The sequence below is a fragment of the Typha angustifolia genome, chromosome 15 (assembly GCF_048772165.1).
Source record: "Typha angustifolia cultivar Huaian chromosome 15, ASM4877216v1, whole genome shotgun sequence".
NCBI lineage: Eukaryota > Viridiplantae > Streptophyta > Magnoliopsida > Poales > Typhaceae > Typha > Typha angustifolia.
The window spans coordinates 19372887-19389264 of NC_133253.1; the positions used below are offsets into that span (position 1 = coordinate 19372887).

At 38.7% G+C, this 16378-nt stretch overlaps 2 protein-coding genes across 2 annotated transcripts; both read right to left on the reverse strand.

Moving 5' to 3' along the window:
• Positions 1-988: 988 nt before the first annotated feature.
• LOC140777034 (uncharacterized) lies at positions 989-9950 on the reverse strand. Its single transcript, XM_073120936.1, has 5 exons — positions 8976-9950; positions 5821-6449; positions 4817-4865; positions 2374-3300; positions 989-1790 (listed from the first exon to the last, which is right to left on the reverse strand). Exons 1-5 carry the CDS (start codon positions 9864-9866, stop codon positions 1158-1160), a joined length of 3129 nt encoding a protein of 1042 aa, XP_072977037.1. The 5' UTR covers positions 9867-9950; the 3' UTR covers positions 989-1157.
• Positions 9951-11174: 1224 nt separating this feature from the next.
• On the reverse strand, positions 11175-14738 carry LOC140778647 (trimethyltridecatetraene synthase-like). Its single transcript, XM_073123455.1, has 2 exons — positions 13836-14738; positions 11175-11909 (listed from the first exon to the last, which is right to left on the reverse strand). Exons 1-2 carry the CDS (start codon positions 14736-14738, stop codon positions 11277-11279), a joined length of 1536 nt encoding a protein of 511 aa, XP_072979556.1. The 3' UTR covers positions 11175-11276.
• Positions 14739-16378: the final 1640 nt, after the last annotated feature.

The window sequence follows — 16378 nt, forward strand, 5'->3', positions numbered from 1 at the left end:
TCTCTCTCTCTCTTCTTTTTTTTTACAAATTTTTTCCACCCGATGTGAAAATAGATTATATTAAATTTAATCCGACCTAAATCGAATTAGATACGGACAGAGTATACAGATGGTGAATATTCATTTAGTCACATTCTATACACAACTAGTAAATAATCAGTATTATTCTAGACCCCAAAATCCTCTAGCCAACTAGACCAATTAATAATTTAATTTCACTAACCCTACTTTTAAAAATCTTATCAATATCTAAAAACTATAGATATCTATTTAGTTAAAATATAATTTTAAATTTTACTTATCTATCTAATATCATAAATTTATAATAAGAAAAAAATATATAAATATCGGTTGAGTACTATCTCATCTTTATCCAATTCATTTTCACGCTCCTATCTCTCCTCGAGCAAAATATGATGTTGCTGGAACCACTTCTTGAAGAAATAAATTCTCTCTCGTACGAAACATTTAACTTAGTTCTTATAGAGATTTCCTATCAATATATATATATATATATATATAAAGTAGTATACATTTGATGGAGCGGGCCGATAATTGTACAGCTCCGTTTAAAATTAATCATAAATCTAACTCATTAAATCAAGCTCGGCATATTTAGTTTCAATTCGAGCTTACTTGCTCCTATCTCGAACCTAGAGATAAGCACAGTCAAACAGAGCTTGTTTGCGACTTTATTGGTTCGGCAGCCTTATCTTATCTGGTATAACAAAGTACAAATAAGTTAACCCCACAATCTTCCTATGCATTACATTTATGGGAAGTAACACCAACTAATACTGGGGATACGAATTTCTTTACCAAAAGGACTCGAATAGTGTAACCACATCTTTATCCAAGCGAAATCCCCGAGCAACCCACAGGAAGCACGATGGCGTTGTATATAATGGTTGGCATCTTGCACAGTGACTATCTAAAGGTGAAAACTTCCACCATATATTGATAGCATTAAGATGGAGAATGGAATTGCTTAATAATTATAACAAGCACATTTTCCAATTGTTCATAGCTAAATTTTACATCAACTACTATATTTATTGCCACACCCACACATATATAGCTCCCTACTGGAACATAAAAGCGACCACCTTATTATGTATAGCTCACGCTATTACCCAACAACGACGACGACAATTAACTCACAGTACTCCATACAGATGACTCGGTAGCTTCGGCTCGACGACGGCCTCGAGCGGCACCTTCCTTGGAGTGGACAGCCCAAAGATCTCCTCCATGCACAGTTCCTCCACCTTCATCCCATCAGGCAACCTCCATGCGAAGCCATGAAGTAGATTAGCCAAGCTCACCTGGATCACCTTAAGCCCAAGATTATAACCAGGGCACATACGCCTTCCCGACCCAAACGGCAACAACTCAAAGTCTTTTCCCTTGACATCTATCGGGCTGCCTAAGAACCTTTCCGGCCTGAACTCGTGAGGTTTGTCCCAAATCTCGGGGTCTCGTGCAATTGCCCAAACGTTGACGAGCACGCGCGTTCCGGCGGGGATGTCGTAGCCGTCGACGGTGGAGTCTTCGCGGGAGAGGCGAGGGGCGAGCATCGGCCCGACAGGGTGCAGCCTCATGGTTTCCTTGATGATGGCTTCGATGTAGGGGAGGCGGTGGACATCCTTCTCTTCCACCCACTTGTCTCGGCCGACGGCGCGGTCGAGCTCCTCAGTGGCCTTGGCGAAGATTACCGGCTTCCTGAGGAGCTCGGAGATGGCCCACTCCACTGTCACGGCGGAGCTCTCTGTGCCTCCGGCTATCAGGTCCTATAGATGTCGTTGTGCACTCGGTGGTTAGCTTGATAAATTGGAAGGAAGAAAGGTATTCGTTAAACTTACACTATATAAGTAGGATTAACTACTTATACACCTCATGAACTGCAAAAATTAAATTAAAAAAAAATGATTTTCACTTCACTTTAATTTTTTAGACTTCTTTCCTTCCAAGGAAAGAGTCGCTTTATAGCAGTTGAAAACGAGCTGCACTAAGATTTGTCACCATCTTTGGAGACCGAGGAGAGAAAACTTAAAGACGAGACTTGAATAATAGTCTTTCTTTTTTTTAACTGTACAGAGTTCAGGTCGTGAATAATTGCAGCTAACCACCACGTGACATCGGAATCCCTTATTGCGTCGACCACCTCCTGAAGAACTCATCACTCACATGACGTTTTAGCTCTTTAAAATAGTCTAAACACGTAATGATCACATCTATTCTGATCCAAAATATATAAGGTTCAGTAGTTTGATGATTACATATTGAGAGTTTTGGATTACGCTACGGTATATAGATAAGCATTATTTATACATATTAATAAAAATCTATAGATGTAGAAAATAAAAATCTCACCTGAGTAAAACCTTTGATTCCTTCTCTCTTGAGCTGGACCACCAAATTAGGATCATCCGCAAGTTGCAGCAACACGTCCACCGTGTCCTTGGGCACGAAATCGTCACCCGCCTTAAAACGCCTCTCATTGTGCTCATCAAGCACATGCTCGAGAAACCTATCAAACTTCTTGCTTAGACTCTTCATCCTCCTAATATAACCTTGCAAGTCCAAGAAGTCCAACCAAGGGATCGAGTCCCCAATGTTTAACACCCCATTAAGTAAGAACAACTCATCGAGCATCCACTTGAACTCCTCCGGAGACACTATCGACCCCTCCGATTCATCCAGATAATTCTTCCCTAACACCATCCTACTAATAATGTTAAGGTTAGCAGTAGAAAGGTAATCCTTAAGTAACACCTTCCTCCCCGAAGATTTAAACAATCTTATTAGAAGTGCCTTTACCTCTTCTTTTCTTATGCACTCATATGAGTCGAGTCTCTTAGCACTAAAGAGTTCTGTGAGGCACATCTTACGTGCTTGACGCCAGTATGGGCCGTAAGGGGACCAAGTGATGTCGGAGTAGTTGTAAGTGGTGTACTTGCCGGCCGCGGTCTTGGGGCGGTCGACGAAGATAACGTCGTGGGTCTTGAGGAAGAATTTAGCCATGTCGACGGACGAGCCGACGACGACGGGGAAGGAGCCGAAGCGGAGGTAGAGGAGTGAGCCGTACTTTTGGGAGAGCTCGTGGAGAGAGCGGTGAGGAAGGGAACCGATAAGATTAAGATTTCCAATCACCGGCCACGGTTTCGGGCCGGGAGGGAGGTTGTACTTGCGGCTGCGGCAACGGCAGCGGCTCAGGAGGGTTTTGAGGAGGAGAACGGAAGCGAGTATGGTGGCGAAGTGGGTGAGCCATGTTGGTAATTCCATTGTTTTGTTGATGTACTAAAGTAATGGTTTTGGAGTAGTTAAGAAATGGTTGTGGTAGTGTATATAGACGGAAGGGCAGTGGATTTTAGGTTTCAAAAAGACTGTCGGTTGACCCATCTAGGCTAATGAAATGGAATAGACAAGCTGAATGATTGATGCGTTTAGCAAGGATTCAGTCTATTTTTTAATTAGGTTAAATTACTGATACCAAACTTCCTACAAGAAGGGGCATGTTATGGCCATGTTAGTAGTTTACCAAAAATTCTCTAAATAATTCAATGATCTATCAAAACTTCTCAAATAGTGAAAGCTCGTGTTTAGAGCAAGTAAATATTCCAACTTCCTTAATTTTTTAGGTCTAGTTTACGATCTTTACTTAATAAATAATTATTTTTATATTTACTTGTATTCTAAATAAAAATATAATAATTATATTATTATAATAATTTTAGTTTAAAATATAAATGCTATTTATTAAAATTATATTTTATATCACAAACTAACTCAATTACTAATTTATTATTAATATCTATCTTAACAATTTATTTTATATTAAATCAATGTGTATTCATGTTAATTTTATAAAAAATAGAATATATTTTTTTAAAAAAAAATTTATATTATATTCAAAAATAAAAATAAAAATATTCTTAAAATGGATGGGGTTTAGGGCTTTGTCTTTCCTCCAACTCTCACCCATCTTTATGAAACTAACATTCTAGATGTGTGATATAAACAATTCAATGCTCACATTCTTAAATTTAAAATTGTTAAATATCAGTGTATGTTAGCTAAAAAAAAAAAAAAAAAGGGTTTTAGAGTGAGCACACCTTTAGCTGAGTAAATCAAATTGTCGGAAAAGAAACCGATGAGAACCGTACAATCATCTATTTTAAAAAGCTGATCGAAGCTTATACTATTTGAAAAAATATTAAATTATTTTATAATTTTTTTTACGTATAAAGCGCTAAATTTTTCGCTTGTCCATGGACTAAGTCCAAAGAGATAACTATTGGTATTAAGCTTAGTGGGAGGATCAAAACGGTCAATTTATAAGGTAGTCTATTTTTCTAAAAAAAAACTAAATTATTGATACAAAAATGATTTGATATTTTGATTGGACAAAGTAGTGAATGGTAACTAAAAAAAAAAAATGTATAGCCTCAACCGGTAAAAATTTATTAAACAAGATAAATATATTTTTATTACTTTAAAAATAATATATTATTAAATTAAAAAATATATACAATTCCATATATTTAACTATAAAATTTTTGGAAATTTGGACAAATTGGTGCCACTTGATAGAATCTTTCTTTTTTAACTTGATAGAGTCATTTTTTATTATTTTTATTTAAAAAAATACTTGATACAGTCACTCATATTCCATGCCACGTCATTCCTCAACCACCTTCGAAGAAATCCTCACTTATATGACGTTTTAACTCTTTAAAATAGTCTGATGTACATAATTCCACTCCTATTCTTTTTTAATATATATATATTATGGGGGTAATTATCTGATGATTACTGAGAGTTTTGGACTCATAAGGGGGCTCAATAAGGACCGTTGGATTACGCTACACAATATAGATAAGCAGTAAGCTGCAATTAATCCAAAACATTTATACATAATAATAAAATTCTATGTACAAAATAAAACTTTTTATTTTAATTTTTACAAGTGCCGGTGGACTTAAAATATTCATTCAGAACTTAGAATATAGTCAAATCTTGTCTACTGATCATCTATTCTTCTCTGATACAATTTGGAGCTTGTCGTAGCGTTAGTGCCACTCGAGAAACAAACTTTAATATTTTAAGGATACAAAAATAGACTAATAGACCATCAACTTGTTCTACCCACCCATTTACTACCTTAATTATCAAAACCTTAGTTCACTTGTATAATAAAAATAATATTTCTCTGGAATAAACATTTTTACTATAGTAGAGTAAGTAAATAAAAATTTAGCTTCTTCCGGTATACTAATTCGTTATTCTATTTACTCTTATTCCATACAATATTTAAAAATTAATTTAATAATAGTTTAAAATTAGATAACACCTAATTACTATTAATTTACATCCAATCATAAATATTTTATTATTTAGTTTAAAATATCTCTAATTCCTAAAATAACTTTACTATTCTTTATTATTTTAACATCAACTTTACATCATATTATCACAACAAATATCATTATTACTCCTTCTACTAGTATTCAACTAAATGATAAAATAATTGATAATGGTATTAGCCCTCTTCTTCTAATATTACAAAAAATAGAATATATATTTTTTAAATTGGTCTTTATTTCACAGGTGAAGGGAGCTTAAAGTGATGAAAAGAACATTCATAAGGTAACGAAATATATTTCATGACAAGCCCTTATTCCAAGTGTTCAAAGCTACAGTAAACATACATAATTCCCTAATTCAAGCTTAAAAGCGACCATCTTATTACGACAGACCAAACCATTATTTATACTATCATACTATTACATTTCTCCAATAAAACCAACAACAGCTCACAGTACTTCATAAAGATGACTCGGTAGCTTCGGCTCGACGACGACCTCGAGCGGCATCTTCCTCGTCGTGGACAGCGCAAACCTCTCCTCCATGCACAAATCCTCCACCTTCATCCCGTCAGGCAACCTCCACCCGAAGCCATGAAGCAGATTAGCCAAGCTCACCTGGACCACCTTAAGCCCAAGGTTATAACCAGGACACATACGCCTTCCCGACCCAAACGGCAACAACTCAAAGTCTTTTCCCTTGACATCTACCGAGCTGCCCAAGAACCTCTCGGGATTGAACTCGTGAGGTTTGTCCCAACTCTTGGGATCACGTCCAATCGCCCAAATGTTGACGAGCACGCGCGTTCCAGCGGGGATGTCGTAGCCGTCGACGGTGGCGTCTTCGCGGGAGAGGTGGGGGGCGAGCATCGGCGCGACGGGGTGCATCCTCATGGTTTCTTTGACGACGGCTTCGATGTAGGGGAGGGAGTGGACGTCCTTCTCTTCCACCCACCGATCTCGGCCGACGACGCGGTCGAGCTCCTCGGTGGCCTTGGCGAACTTTTCCGGTTGCCTGAGGAGCTCGGAGATGGCCCACTCTACTGTAACGGAGGTGCTCTCAGTGCCTCCCGTTATCATGTCCTACTTATGTCGCACACCGGTGGTTAGCTTACTAAGTCAGGAAGACAAGTTTTAAAGGCTAGCTTACACTATTTTATGTAGAATTAACAAGTTTGTACAACGTGTTCCTTAAGGTATTATGAATATGACTAATTTTAGAATGGTCATTCATTTTTATTATTTTTAAGATGAGTTTTTTATTTTAAGAATAATAATTCTTATGTTCAGTTATATTTTAAGAAGAAAAAAAATATAATAATTATTTTCAAAATGAAGATAAAAAAATATTTTATTTTTTGTAAACATAAATGTCCTTTACATTGAGTAGATTAAGGAGATAAATTTGAAGGATAAATTAATAATTATATTAGTGTGTGGTATAAAATAGAATTTTGATTAATAATATTTATATTATAGAATGAAGTTATTATCATGTTTAACTGTTATAAAAAAAATATTTCTAAAATAAACAGGGGGTTCATTTATTTATGTTACAAAGGAGTAAATTGTGTGTTTATATATATATTCTAAATAGGTGATGAGTGTTAGGCTAAATTAAACAGGCTTATGGGCCAAATGAAATAGCCTAATAGGTGAGTTTCTAAAGTAAATTATCAATATGGATGAATTTTTTGTCACCTTACCCTAACTTGTAGGCCAAATCAGTCTGACATTTTTATTTTTTTTGTTGGAATCAAGGAGCTGTATTTCAGCTAATTAAAAGAAGATCAGTTATAAATTCTCTTATCCTGCGAAGCAAGCCCTCTTGCTCCGACGACAGTTGAGAGTCAATAAGAAACACCTTGCCTCTGGCCATTAGCATACCCAATCAGAGAGAGAGAGAGCTACGTTGTAGGATTCTCCTTAAGATTGGATTTACTGGATTTCTTTAACTCGGGAGGAAGAGAACAGTATCTTAGGAACAGAGGACAACGGGTTATGCTGATATAAGGAGCTGGTAGACCTCAACAACGGTGGTGCTGGGTGCTAACTCGTTGATTACTCAATGTTTTATAAGAGCCAAAGTCACACATGCTGACACACACATAGTGTTGTTAGGCTTGACGAGTGGCTCGGGCTCGGCTCGGGTGAAGTTTGAGTCCGGCTCGGCTCAGTCTGAGCGGTCATAACAGACTCGAAATAAATATTAAGTCGAGCCTGAGCCGGAGCCGGCTCGGCTCAATAGAGACGTGGCATAAAGAAATATTGCCGCATGTACCTCAATAACCCATCCTTACCCATAAGCCATTAAATATTCATCACACTCAACTACCTCACCCTTACCCATAACTTCAGCGCATAATGTCACATTCCCTATCCTCAATTCCCTATCCTTAATTCCCTCACCCAGCTCATCACATCACTTTCCCTATCCTCAATTCCCCTCACCCAGCTCATCACATCACTTTCCCTATCCTCAATTCCCTATCCTTAATTCCCTCACCCAGCTCATCACATCACTTTCCCTATCCTCAATTCCCTCGTCTACCCCACCCTCATCTTCACACTCACTCTCCACCTCACCCTTACCCTCATTTTTATCCACCCGATCACCATTCATAACCTCACCCCATGCGCCGCCACCTCTTCCCTCTCCGTCGATCTCCATCAGCAAGCCACCACCATAGCGCCATGCCTTCCTCTCCGTCGGCCTCCTCCTTCTCCTTCATTTACCATCTCCTTATCGTCGCTTCCTCCTCCATCCATCTCCGACTTCTTTGGCAAGCCGTCATCTATGCCACCACCACCTCATCCTCTAATTAAGCCCGAGCTTGACTTGGACTCAGTTAGGTTTAGCTCGAGCTCGTCTCGAGTTGAACTGAGCCAGAACCGGCTCGCTCAGACTTGGCTCGTATACACCCCTACACGCAAAATAATAAGGACCATACGGTAGGAGATTGGTCAATTTTGGAAAGCTCCTTTTAGACACATCCCAACCGCTAAAATGTTTTTTTTATTAATAATCCCGTGCTACGTTCACCCAGATAAACTTGCCATTACTAAATGAAAGAAACGACGTCCTACACGAGAAAAACATAATAAGGAATTCAGGTAATAATCCTACTTAAGATTTGGCAGCAAAATGGATCCTTGGCAAGTTTGAGGTGGACGAGATGATAGACTGAGATTAAAGGGCAGCAATAACGCGAAGAAAATGTGTACAGTTACTAAATTATTAGTGTGAAGATGTACTGAAAGAAGAAGCCAAACACGACACGGCGTCAGAATCTTATGTTTCGAAGAAATATATCGACACTAATATGATGTTTAGCTCTTTAAAGTTTATTTAGTAAGTCAAGCCGGCTCGAGCAAGGCACTCCCACTCAAGCTAATTAATTGAATTCAATATATATAACGAGACTTTTTAATTCAAACTTAAATTAGACTCGACTTAATTAGCTACGTACACCCCTGGCTAGCTAACTCTGATACACATAATGATGGAGGTCTTCGGCCCATAAGGGACCGTAGGAGTACGTAAGCTAATTAAAGCAGCTAATTAACTGTAAATAAATCCAAAAAGATTTCTTACACAGAAAAGCTCACCTGAATAAAAGCTTTGATTCCTTCCCTTTGAAGCTTAACCTCCAAATTAGGATCGTCCGCGAATTGTAGCAGCACGTCCACCATGTCATCCTCACCCTCGTCATAACTCCTCTTCTTGTGTTCATCCAGCACGTGCTCAAGAAACCTATCGAACTTGCGGCTGAGCCTCTTCATCCTCCTAACATACCCTTGCAAGTCCAAGAAATCCAACCAAGGGATGAAGTCCCCAATATTTAACACCCCATTGAGCAAGAAGAACTCATGGATCATCTCCATGAACTCCTCCGGCGACAGTATCGACCCAGACGACTTGTCCAGATACTTCTTTCCCATTACCATCCTACTAACGATGTTAAGGCTAGTGGTGTAAAGATGATCCCCCAGTAACACCACCGTTCCCGAAGAGTTGAACAATCTGAATACAAGTGCGTTGACCTCTTCTTTCCTAATATACTCGTATGAGCCGAGTCTCTTAGCACTAAAGAGTTCCGTGAGGCAAAGCCTACGCGCTTGGCGCCAGTACGGGCCGTAGTTGCTCCAAAGGATGTTGGAGTAGTTGTAAGTGGTGTACTTCCCGGCCGCCATTTTGGGGCGGTCGGCGAAGACTGCGTCGTGGGTCTTGAGGAAGAATTTAGCCATGTCGACGGACGAGCCGACGACGACGGGAAAGGAGCCGAAGCGGAGATAGAAGAGTGGGCCGTACTTTTGGGAGAGCTCGCGGAAAGAGCGGTGAGGAAGGGTACCGATAAGGTTAAGATTTCCAATCACAGGCCATGGGTTTGGGCCGGGCGGGAGGTTGTACTTTTGGTGGCGGTTACAGAGGACTTTAAGGAGGAGGAGGATGGGGGCAAGTACGGTGGCTAAGTAGGCAAGCCATGTCGGTAGCTCCATTGTTTGTAGTTGACGATACCACTGGGGTTTCGGAGAAAGAGAAGGCTTTGATGGTAGGGGAGTGTTTGGGGATTATAGATGGAGGAGGAGGAGGTAATTTAATTTAAATGGCTTTTCATTTGCTTGATTAAGTAATTTAGGAGTGTAAATGGGTCGAGCCGGCTTCTTCTAGTTTGAGCCTGGAATTTTTGTTTATAATTTAAGAAATTTGGTTTCTATTTTTTGTTATTATAAGAAATATAAAGGTACCTACTTGATAGAATCTTTCTATTTTTTACTCGATAGAGTCCTTTTTTATTATATATATATATATATATAAATGTACTCGACAAAGTTCTGCTCGTGTTCAATTAGTGCATTTCGAAGCTCAAAATGAGCCTCTCTAACTTGGATCTTCCTATGTCGTGCAAGGAATCGTTGAAATCGTTCATCATCATTGGCTTCAAGCTCTTCAATTTTAGATAATGTAATTTTGATATTTTTAGTTAATGATATGTAATACTTATTTCGATGTTTATTTCGTGTAATGTAATTTCGATGCGTTTAATTAAAAAATTAATAATTTAAAATTACTTCTAAAACTATTGAATATTAATTTTATTTTAAAGATCTCGATGAGAATTTTCTAACCATATATTTTTTAATAAAAAATAATAACGCTAAAATGATATATTAAACAATTTAAAATAACTAATATAATAATATATATTATATTATTATTATAATATATATGGAGCCCAGTGCATTGGAGTGTACCGGGCTCTTGCTCCATTTTTGGCTCTATATTTTGGGCTTCAAATATGGAGCAAGCATTGGAGATACTCTTATTGATTAGCTTTCTCTCGAATAGGCTTTCTTATTCTAATATAGTAGCAACTTAACTTCTTCTCATATATTAATTCATAATTTTCTCTTCTTTTATTTCATACAATATTTAAAATTAATTTTTACTAATAACTTAAAATTATTAATTTGCCCTAAATTAAAAATAACATTAAATTACTACTACTTTACATCCCATCAATAGTATTTCTATTATCTAGTTTAAAATATCATCAATTTCTAATATAAATTTATTATTCATTATTATTTTAATATCTATTTTACATCACTTCAAATATAGTTATTACTTATTATACTAGTACTAAACTAAACAACAAAATAACTTACACTTAGATATTAGCTCTCTTCTTTTGATAGTAAAAATACAATATTTTTAAAAGAAAAACGGAGCTTAAAAGTGATCAAAAGGACATTAGTAAGGTAAACAGAAATATATTACATGACAAGCCATTGTTCCCAGTGTTCATAGCTATAATTACCATACAAAACTCAAACTTAAAATCCACCATCTTATTATGACAGACCGCACCCATTATTTCTACTATCACATTTCTTCAAACCAACAACTCACAGTACTTCATAAAGATGACTCGGCAGCTTCGGCTCGACGACGACCTGGAGCGGCACTTTCCTCGGCATGGACAGCCCAAAGGTCTCCTCCATGCACAAATCCTCCACCTTCATCCCGTCAGGCAACCTCCACGCGAAGCCATGAAGCAGATTAGCCAAGCTCACCTGGATCACCTTAAGCCCAAGGTTATAACCAGGACACATACGCCTTCCCGACCCAAACGGCAACAACTCAAAGTCTTTTCCCTTGACATCTACCGAGCTGCCCAAGAACCTCTCGGGATTGAACTCGTGAGGTTTGTCCCAACTCTTGGGATCACGTCCAATCGCCCAAATGTTGACGAGCACGCGCGTTCCAGCGGGGATGTCGTAGCCGTCGACGGTGGCGTCTTCGCGGGAGAGGTGGGGGGCGAGCATCGGCGCGACGGGGTGCATCCTCATGGTTTCTTTGACGACGGCTTCGATGTAGGGGAGGGAGTGGACGTCCTTCTCTTCCACCCACCGATCTCGGCCGACGACGCGGTCGAGCTCCTCGGTGGCCTTGGCGAACTTTTCCGGTTGCCTGAGGAGCTCGGAGATGGCCCACTCTACTGTAATAGAGGCGCTCTCAGTGCCTCCGGATATCAGGTCCTAGTTACGGTGCGGTGCAACGGTGATTAACTAAGTCGGAAGAGAAACAGGGTGTTTATAAAGGCTAGTTTACACTAACGTAAGTAGGATTAATAAATTTATAAAATCTGTTCCTTGAATTATATATGTTACAAAGGAGTAAATTGTGTTTCTATATATTCTGAATGGGCGATGAGAATTAGGCTAAAATAAACAGGCTTATGAACCAAATGAAATAGCCTAATAGGTGAGTTTTTAAAGTAAATTATCAATATGGATGAATTTTTTGTCACCTTATCCTAGCCTGTAGCCCAAATCAATCTCACCTTTCGAGCTCACTGACAGTAACAACGGGTAACAATAACAATCTCACCTGTTGGAGATGTGATTAACTTGGGAGGAAGACGACAGTATCTTACGAACAGTCGAGAGACCTATCTTGCACAGTTGTGTTGATATAAGGGAGCTAGTCGACATCATCAACACTGGTGCTGAGTGCTGATATGCACTTATGTACAAGAATGTCGTTAATTGCTCAATAGTATTATAAGAGCCAAAGTCACACACACACATCCCCCGACAGCTAAAATATTTTGTTTTTTTTATTAACCCAGTGCTTCTTCGACCGAGATAACCATGCCATTGTTAAATGAGGAAAACGATGTCCTACCCGAGAAAGACATAATAAACCATTTAGGTAATTACCGTACGTAAGATTTCGCAGTCCTCGGCGAGTTGGAGGTTGACAATCAACATGATAGGTTGATGGCAAATAATTTCAATACGATTTTAAAAATTATAATCTTAATCAACGGTTATAATAGTCAATTTTCATACCTGATACCGATTTTTCGCTACCGGTTCCAAAACTACATTATGTAAGAAAAGGAGTATATTAGTTAAGAAGATTAATTACGTGAGCCTAACTTTCCAATCTTCTTGTTATACCCTTGAAAATCTTAACCATTAGATCTTCATCAAAGTGATTGATAAACAATTAACTTTACGGTACGGAAGAAGCGTTCTACACATTTTTTTTTTCTTCTGTTAAGATTTCTCTCTTAAATATAATTATGCCTTAATTATAGGAGATATCATTTAATATTAAATAATTTAAATTTGATTATTTGAAGATAAACTTCAATTTAAATATAATTCTTCATCTCTATCTATTAAAATTTAATTTAAATCAATCTTAAACTAATAGGAGATATATGTAAATAATAAAAAATAATCAAAAAGATAAAATATAATTAAATTTTCATCAAGTTAATTATAAAAGACATCAATACCCATATTTTGATATATATACATTACTCTCAATTAATGATATATATGTCTTTTACTTAATAAAATATTAAAATAATATAATTGTTAAAAAATAATGTGTAAGATTATGTATCTAAAAAAAATTACCTACTGAACCGGTACTATCTTTCATTCCTATTATACCCTTAAAGATCTTAACCGTTAAATCTTTATCAAATTGATTGATAAAAAATTAATTATATTGCACCGAAGATACGGACAACTATTCCGCAAAGAAAACGTGTGTACGGTTACTAAATTATAAGTGAGAAAATATATATTGAAAGAAGAAGCCAAACACAACATGGCGTGAGAATCTTAGGTTGCAATATACACTAATACGCCAGCCGAAGCAATCGTCACTCATATGATGTTTAGCTGTTCAAAGTTATCTGGTAAGTCAAGCCGGATATCCCAGTCAAGCTAATTAATTAAATATAATGAGTGTAGTTTAATTTAAAATTAAATTAGAATCGACTTAATTATCTACACTCCTAGCTAATCCTGGTACACATAATGTTGGCTAATAGTGAGGTCATGTCCGGCCCATAAAAAGGTACGGTAAGAGTAAACTAAAATTTAAAGCTGCTAATTGACTGTAAATAAATCCAAAAACATTTGTTAGATAGAAAAGCTCACCAGAATAAAAGCTTTGACGCCTTCCCTTTGAAGCTTGACCTCCAAATTAGGATCGTCCGCGAATTGTAGCAGCACGTCCACCATGTCCTTCGCCACCAAATCCTCACCCTCCTCATAACTCCTCTTCTCGTGCTCATCCAGCACGTGCTCAAGAAACCTATCGAACGTTCTGCTGACCCTCTTCATCCTCCTAATATACCCTTGCAAGTCCAAGAAATCCAACCAAGGGATGAAGTCCCCAATATTTAACACCCCATTGAGCAAGAACAACTCGTCGATCATCTCCTTGAACTCCTCAGGCGACAGTATCGACCCCTCCGCCGACTCGTCCAAATACTTCTTCCCCAATACCATCCTACTAACGATGTTAAGGTTAGCGATGTAAAGATAATCCCTCAATAACACCTTCGTCCACGAAGAGTTAAACAATCTGATTACAAGTGCGTTGACCTCTTCTTTCCTTATATACTCGTATGAGCCGAGTCTCTTAGCACTGAAGAGTTCCGTGAGGCAAAGCCTACGTGCTTGGCGCCAGTACGGGCCATAGTTGGTCCAAAGGATGTCGGAGTAGTTGTAAGTGGTGTACTTCCCGGCCGCCATTTTGGGGCGGTCGGCGAAGACTGCGTCGTGGGTCTTGAGGAAGAATTTAGCCATGTCGACGGACGAGCCGACGACGACGGGGAAGGAGCCGAAGCGGAGATGGAAGAGTGGGCCGTACTTTTGGGAAAGCTCGTGGAGAGAGCGGTGAGGAAGGGAACCGATAATATTAAGATTTCCAATCACAGGCCAAGGGTTTGGGCCAGGCGGGAGGTTATACTTTTGGCGGCGGTTAGAGAGGATTTTGAGGAGGAGGATGGAGGCGAGTACGGTGGCTAAGTAGGCAAGCCATGTTGGTAGCTCCATTTTTTGTGGTTGATGATACCAGTGGGGTTTCAGAGAACGAGATGGCTTTGTTTGGAGGGAAGAGTTTGGGGTGCGGTTAGGGGTGAAAACGGATCCGATACGGCTCGGATAGTGCTCAACCCATATCCGGATCCATATTTTTTATCCGGATACGGATTCGGATACGGATATTTGACGGATAGCAAAAATTAAAACCATATCCTAAGAAAACGGATACGGATAATTTTCGGATACGGATCGGATAGTTTTCGGATACGGATCGGATAGTTTCGGATACGGATCGGATAGTTTATATATAAAGTACTCAGTTAAACTAAAATACTTAAAGATAAAATATTGAAATGTTAGACACTTTCTCTAATTGTGAAATAATAATTTAACATTTTACTGATAATATAAATTGATAAACAGTTCAGTTATTCTCTGAGATAATAGTGATATAGAGACCCTGTTTGCTAATAAATTTGCTCAATAGTTTATAAGGAGGTTTATTTTTGGTCAAGAACTTGTTTCTTCAGGACATCAAACAATACCACCCCAAATTACTAGAAAGAATCAGCAATAGAATTTGTCAACAAGCTCCTACTCAACACCATAATGCAAACATGCACTAGCAAATTTTGTTTTCTTTTCTATCCACTTTATAATTAGCCTACAAACTTATAATCTATTAAGAAATTTTTTTATATTTTTGTTAAGAAAACATTGCATCACTGCCGAATTATAAATTCAGGCGATTCAATTTTTAATTTTAAAAGAAGATTTTAAATATAAAAAGGTAATCATTTGGAATTTCTAATCTGAGTGAGATAAGAGCATATTGGATAAATGGATAGGTAATGAGGTTAAAAATATTATAAAAAAATAAATGAGAAACTAATTAACACTAATATGAACTAAAAAATGGTCAGGTTTGGATCTGGGTCCAAATGTAGAACCACAAGTAGTTATAAAATATAGATCTTGGACCTCTGTCTACTCTATATGAGTGGCACAATTTTATCTAGAACCCATCACCGTGACGGGATTGCGGAAGATGAGCCTTGGCGTTGCCGAGGACTTGAAGTGTGAGGGCGCTGGTGTGCTTCGTGACCAAGAAGTTGGTGAGGTTGACGAGGTAGGCGACGGTGGCGTTCCCGAAGAGGAGTAGGGCGAGGCTGGGCTCTTCTCGGATCTTGGAGAGGGTGGCGGCGGCGACGCCCGGCTCGGAGAGGAGAGCCGAGGTCGACGAGGGAGGGCCGGTGGAGGAGAGCCGAGGTCGACGAGGGAGGGCCGGTGGAGGTGAGCCGAGGTCGACGAGGGAGGGCCGGTGGAGGAGAGCCGGTGAGGCCGTGAGGGCTAGTATTGAGGGCGACGCCGCGGGTAGCAGTGCGGTTGATGGAGATTTGGGGGAGGAGATGGTGAGTAGATGAGAGATAGAGGTAGGGTTTAACTTTTGTTGGGTATTTATTAAGCGGGTAAACGGATATCCGTTATCCGAATCCGTATCCGATAAAATCAACTAAACCCGTATCCGTATCCGGATCCGGATTTTTTTCTAAAAGGCTATCCGTATCCAGATCCGGATCCGGATATTTTTGGAAATAGCTACCCGTATCCGTATCCGAATCCGGATCGGATAGGATTTTCCTATCCGTATC

Excerpts from the sequence above, each read along its gene's own strand:
- LOC140777034 (XM_073120936.1), bottom strand. The coding sequence starts at position 9,866 with ATGGAGCTACCGACATGGCTTGCCTACTTAGCCACCGTACTTGCCCCC. Across the intron at positions 3,301-4,816 it reads TTATGAGTCCAAAACTCTCA|TACATCAACAAAACAATGGA; the intron begins GTAATCATCAGA and ends CCATTACTTTAG. Across the intron at positions 1,791-2,373 it reads GAATCAAAGGTTTTACTCAG|GACCTGATAGCCGGAGGCAC; the intron begins GTGAGATTTTTA and ends CGACATCTATAG.
- LOC140778647 (XM_073123455.1), bottom strand. The coding sequence starts at position 14,738 with ATGGAGCTACCAACATGGCTTGCCTACTTAGCCACCGTACTCGCCTCC. Across the intron at positions 11,910-13,835 it reads GCGTCAAAGCTTTTATTCTG|GACCTGATATCCGGAGGCAC; the intron begins GTGAGCTTTTCT and ends CACCGTAACTAG.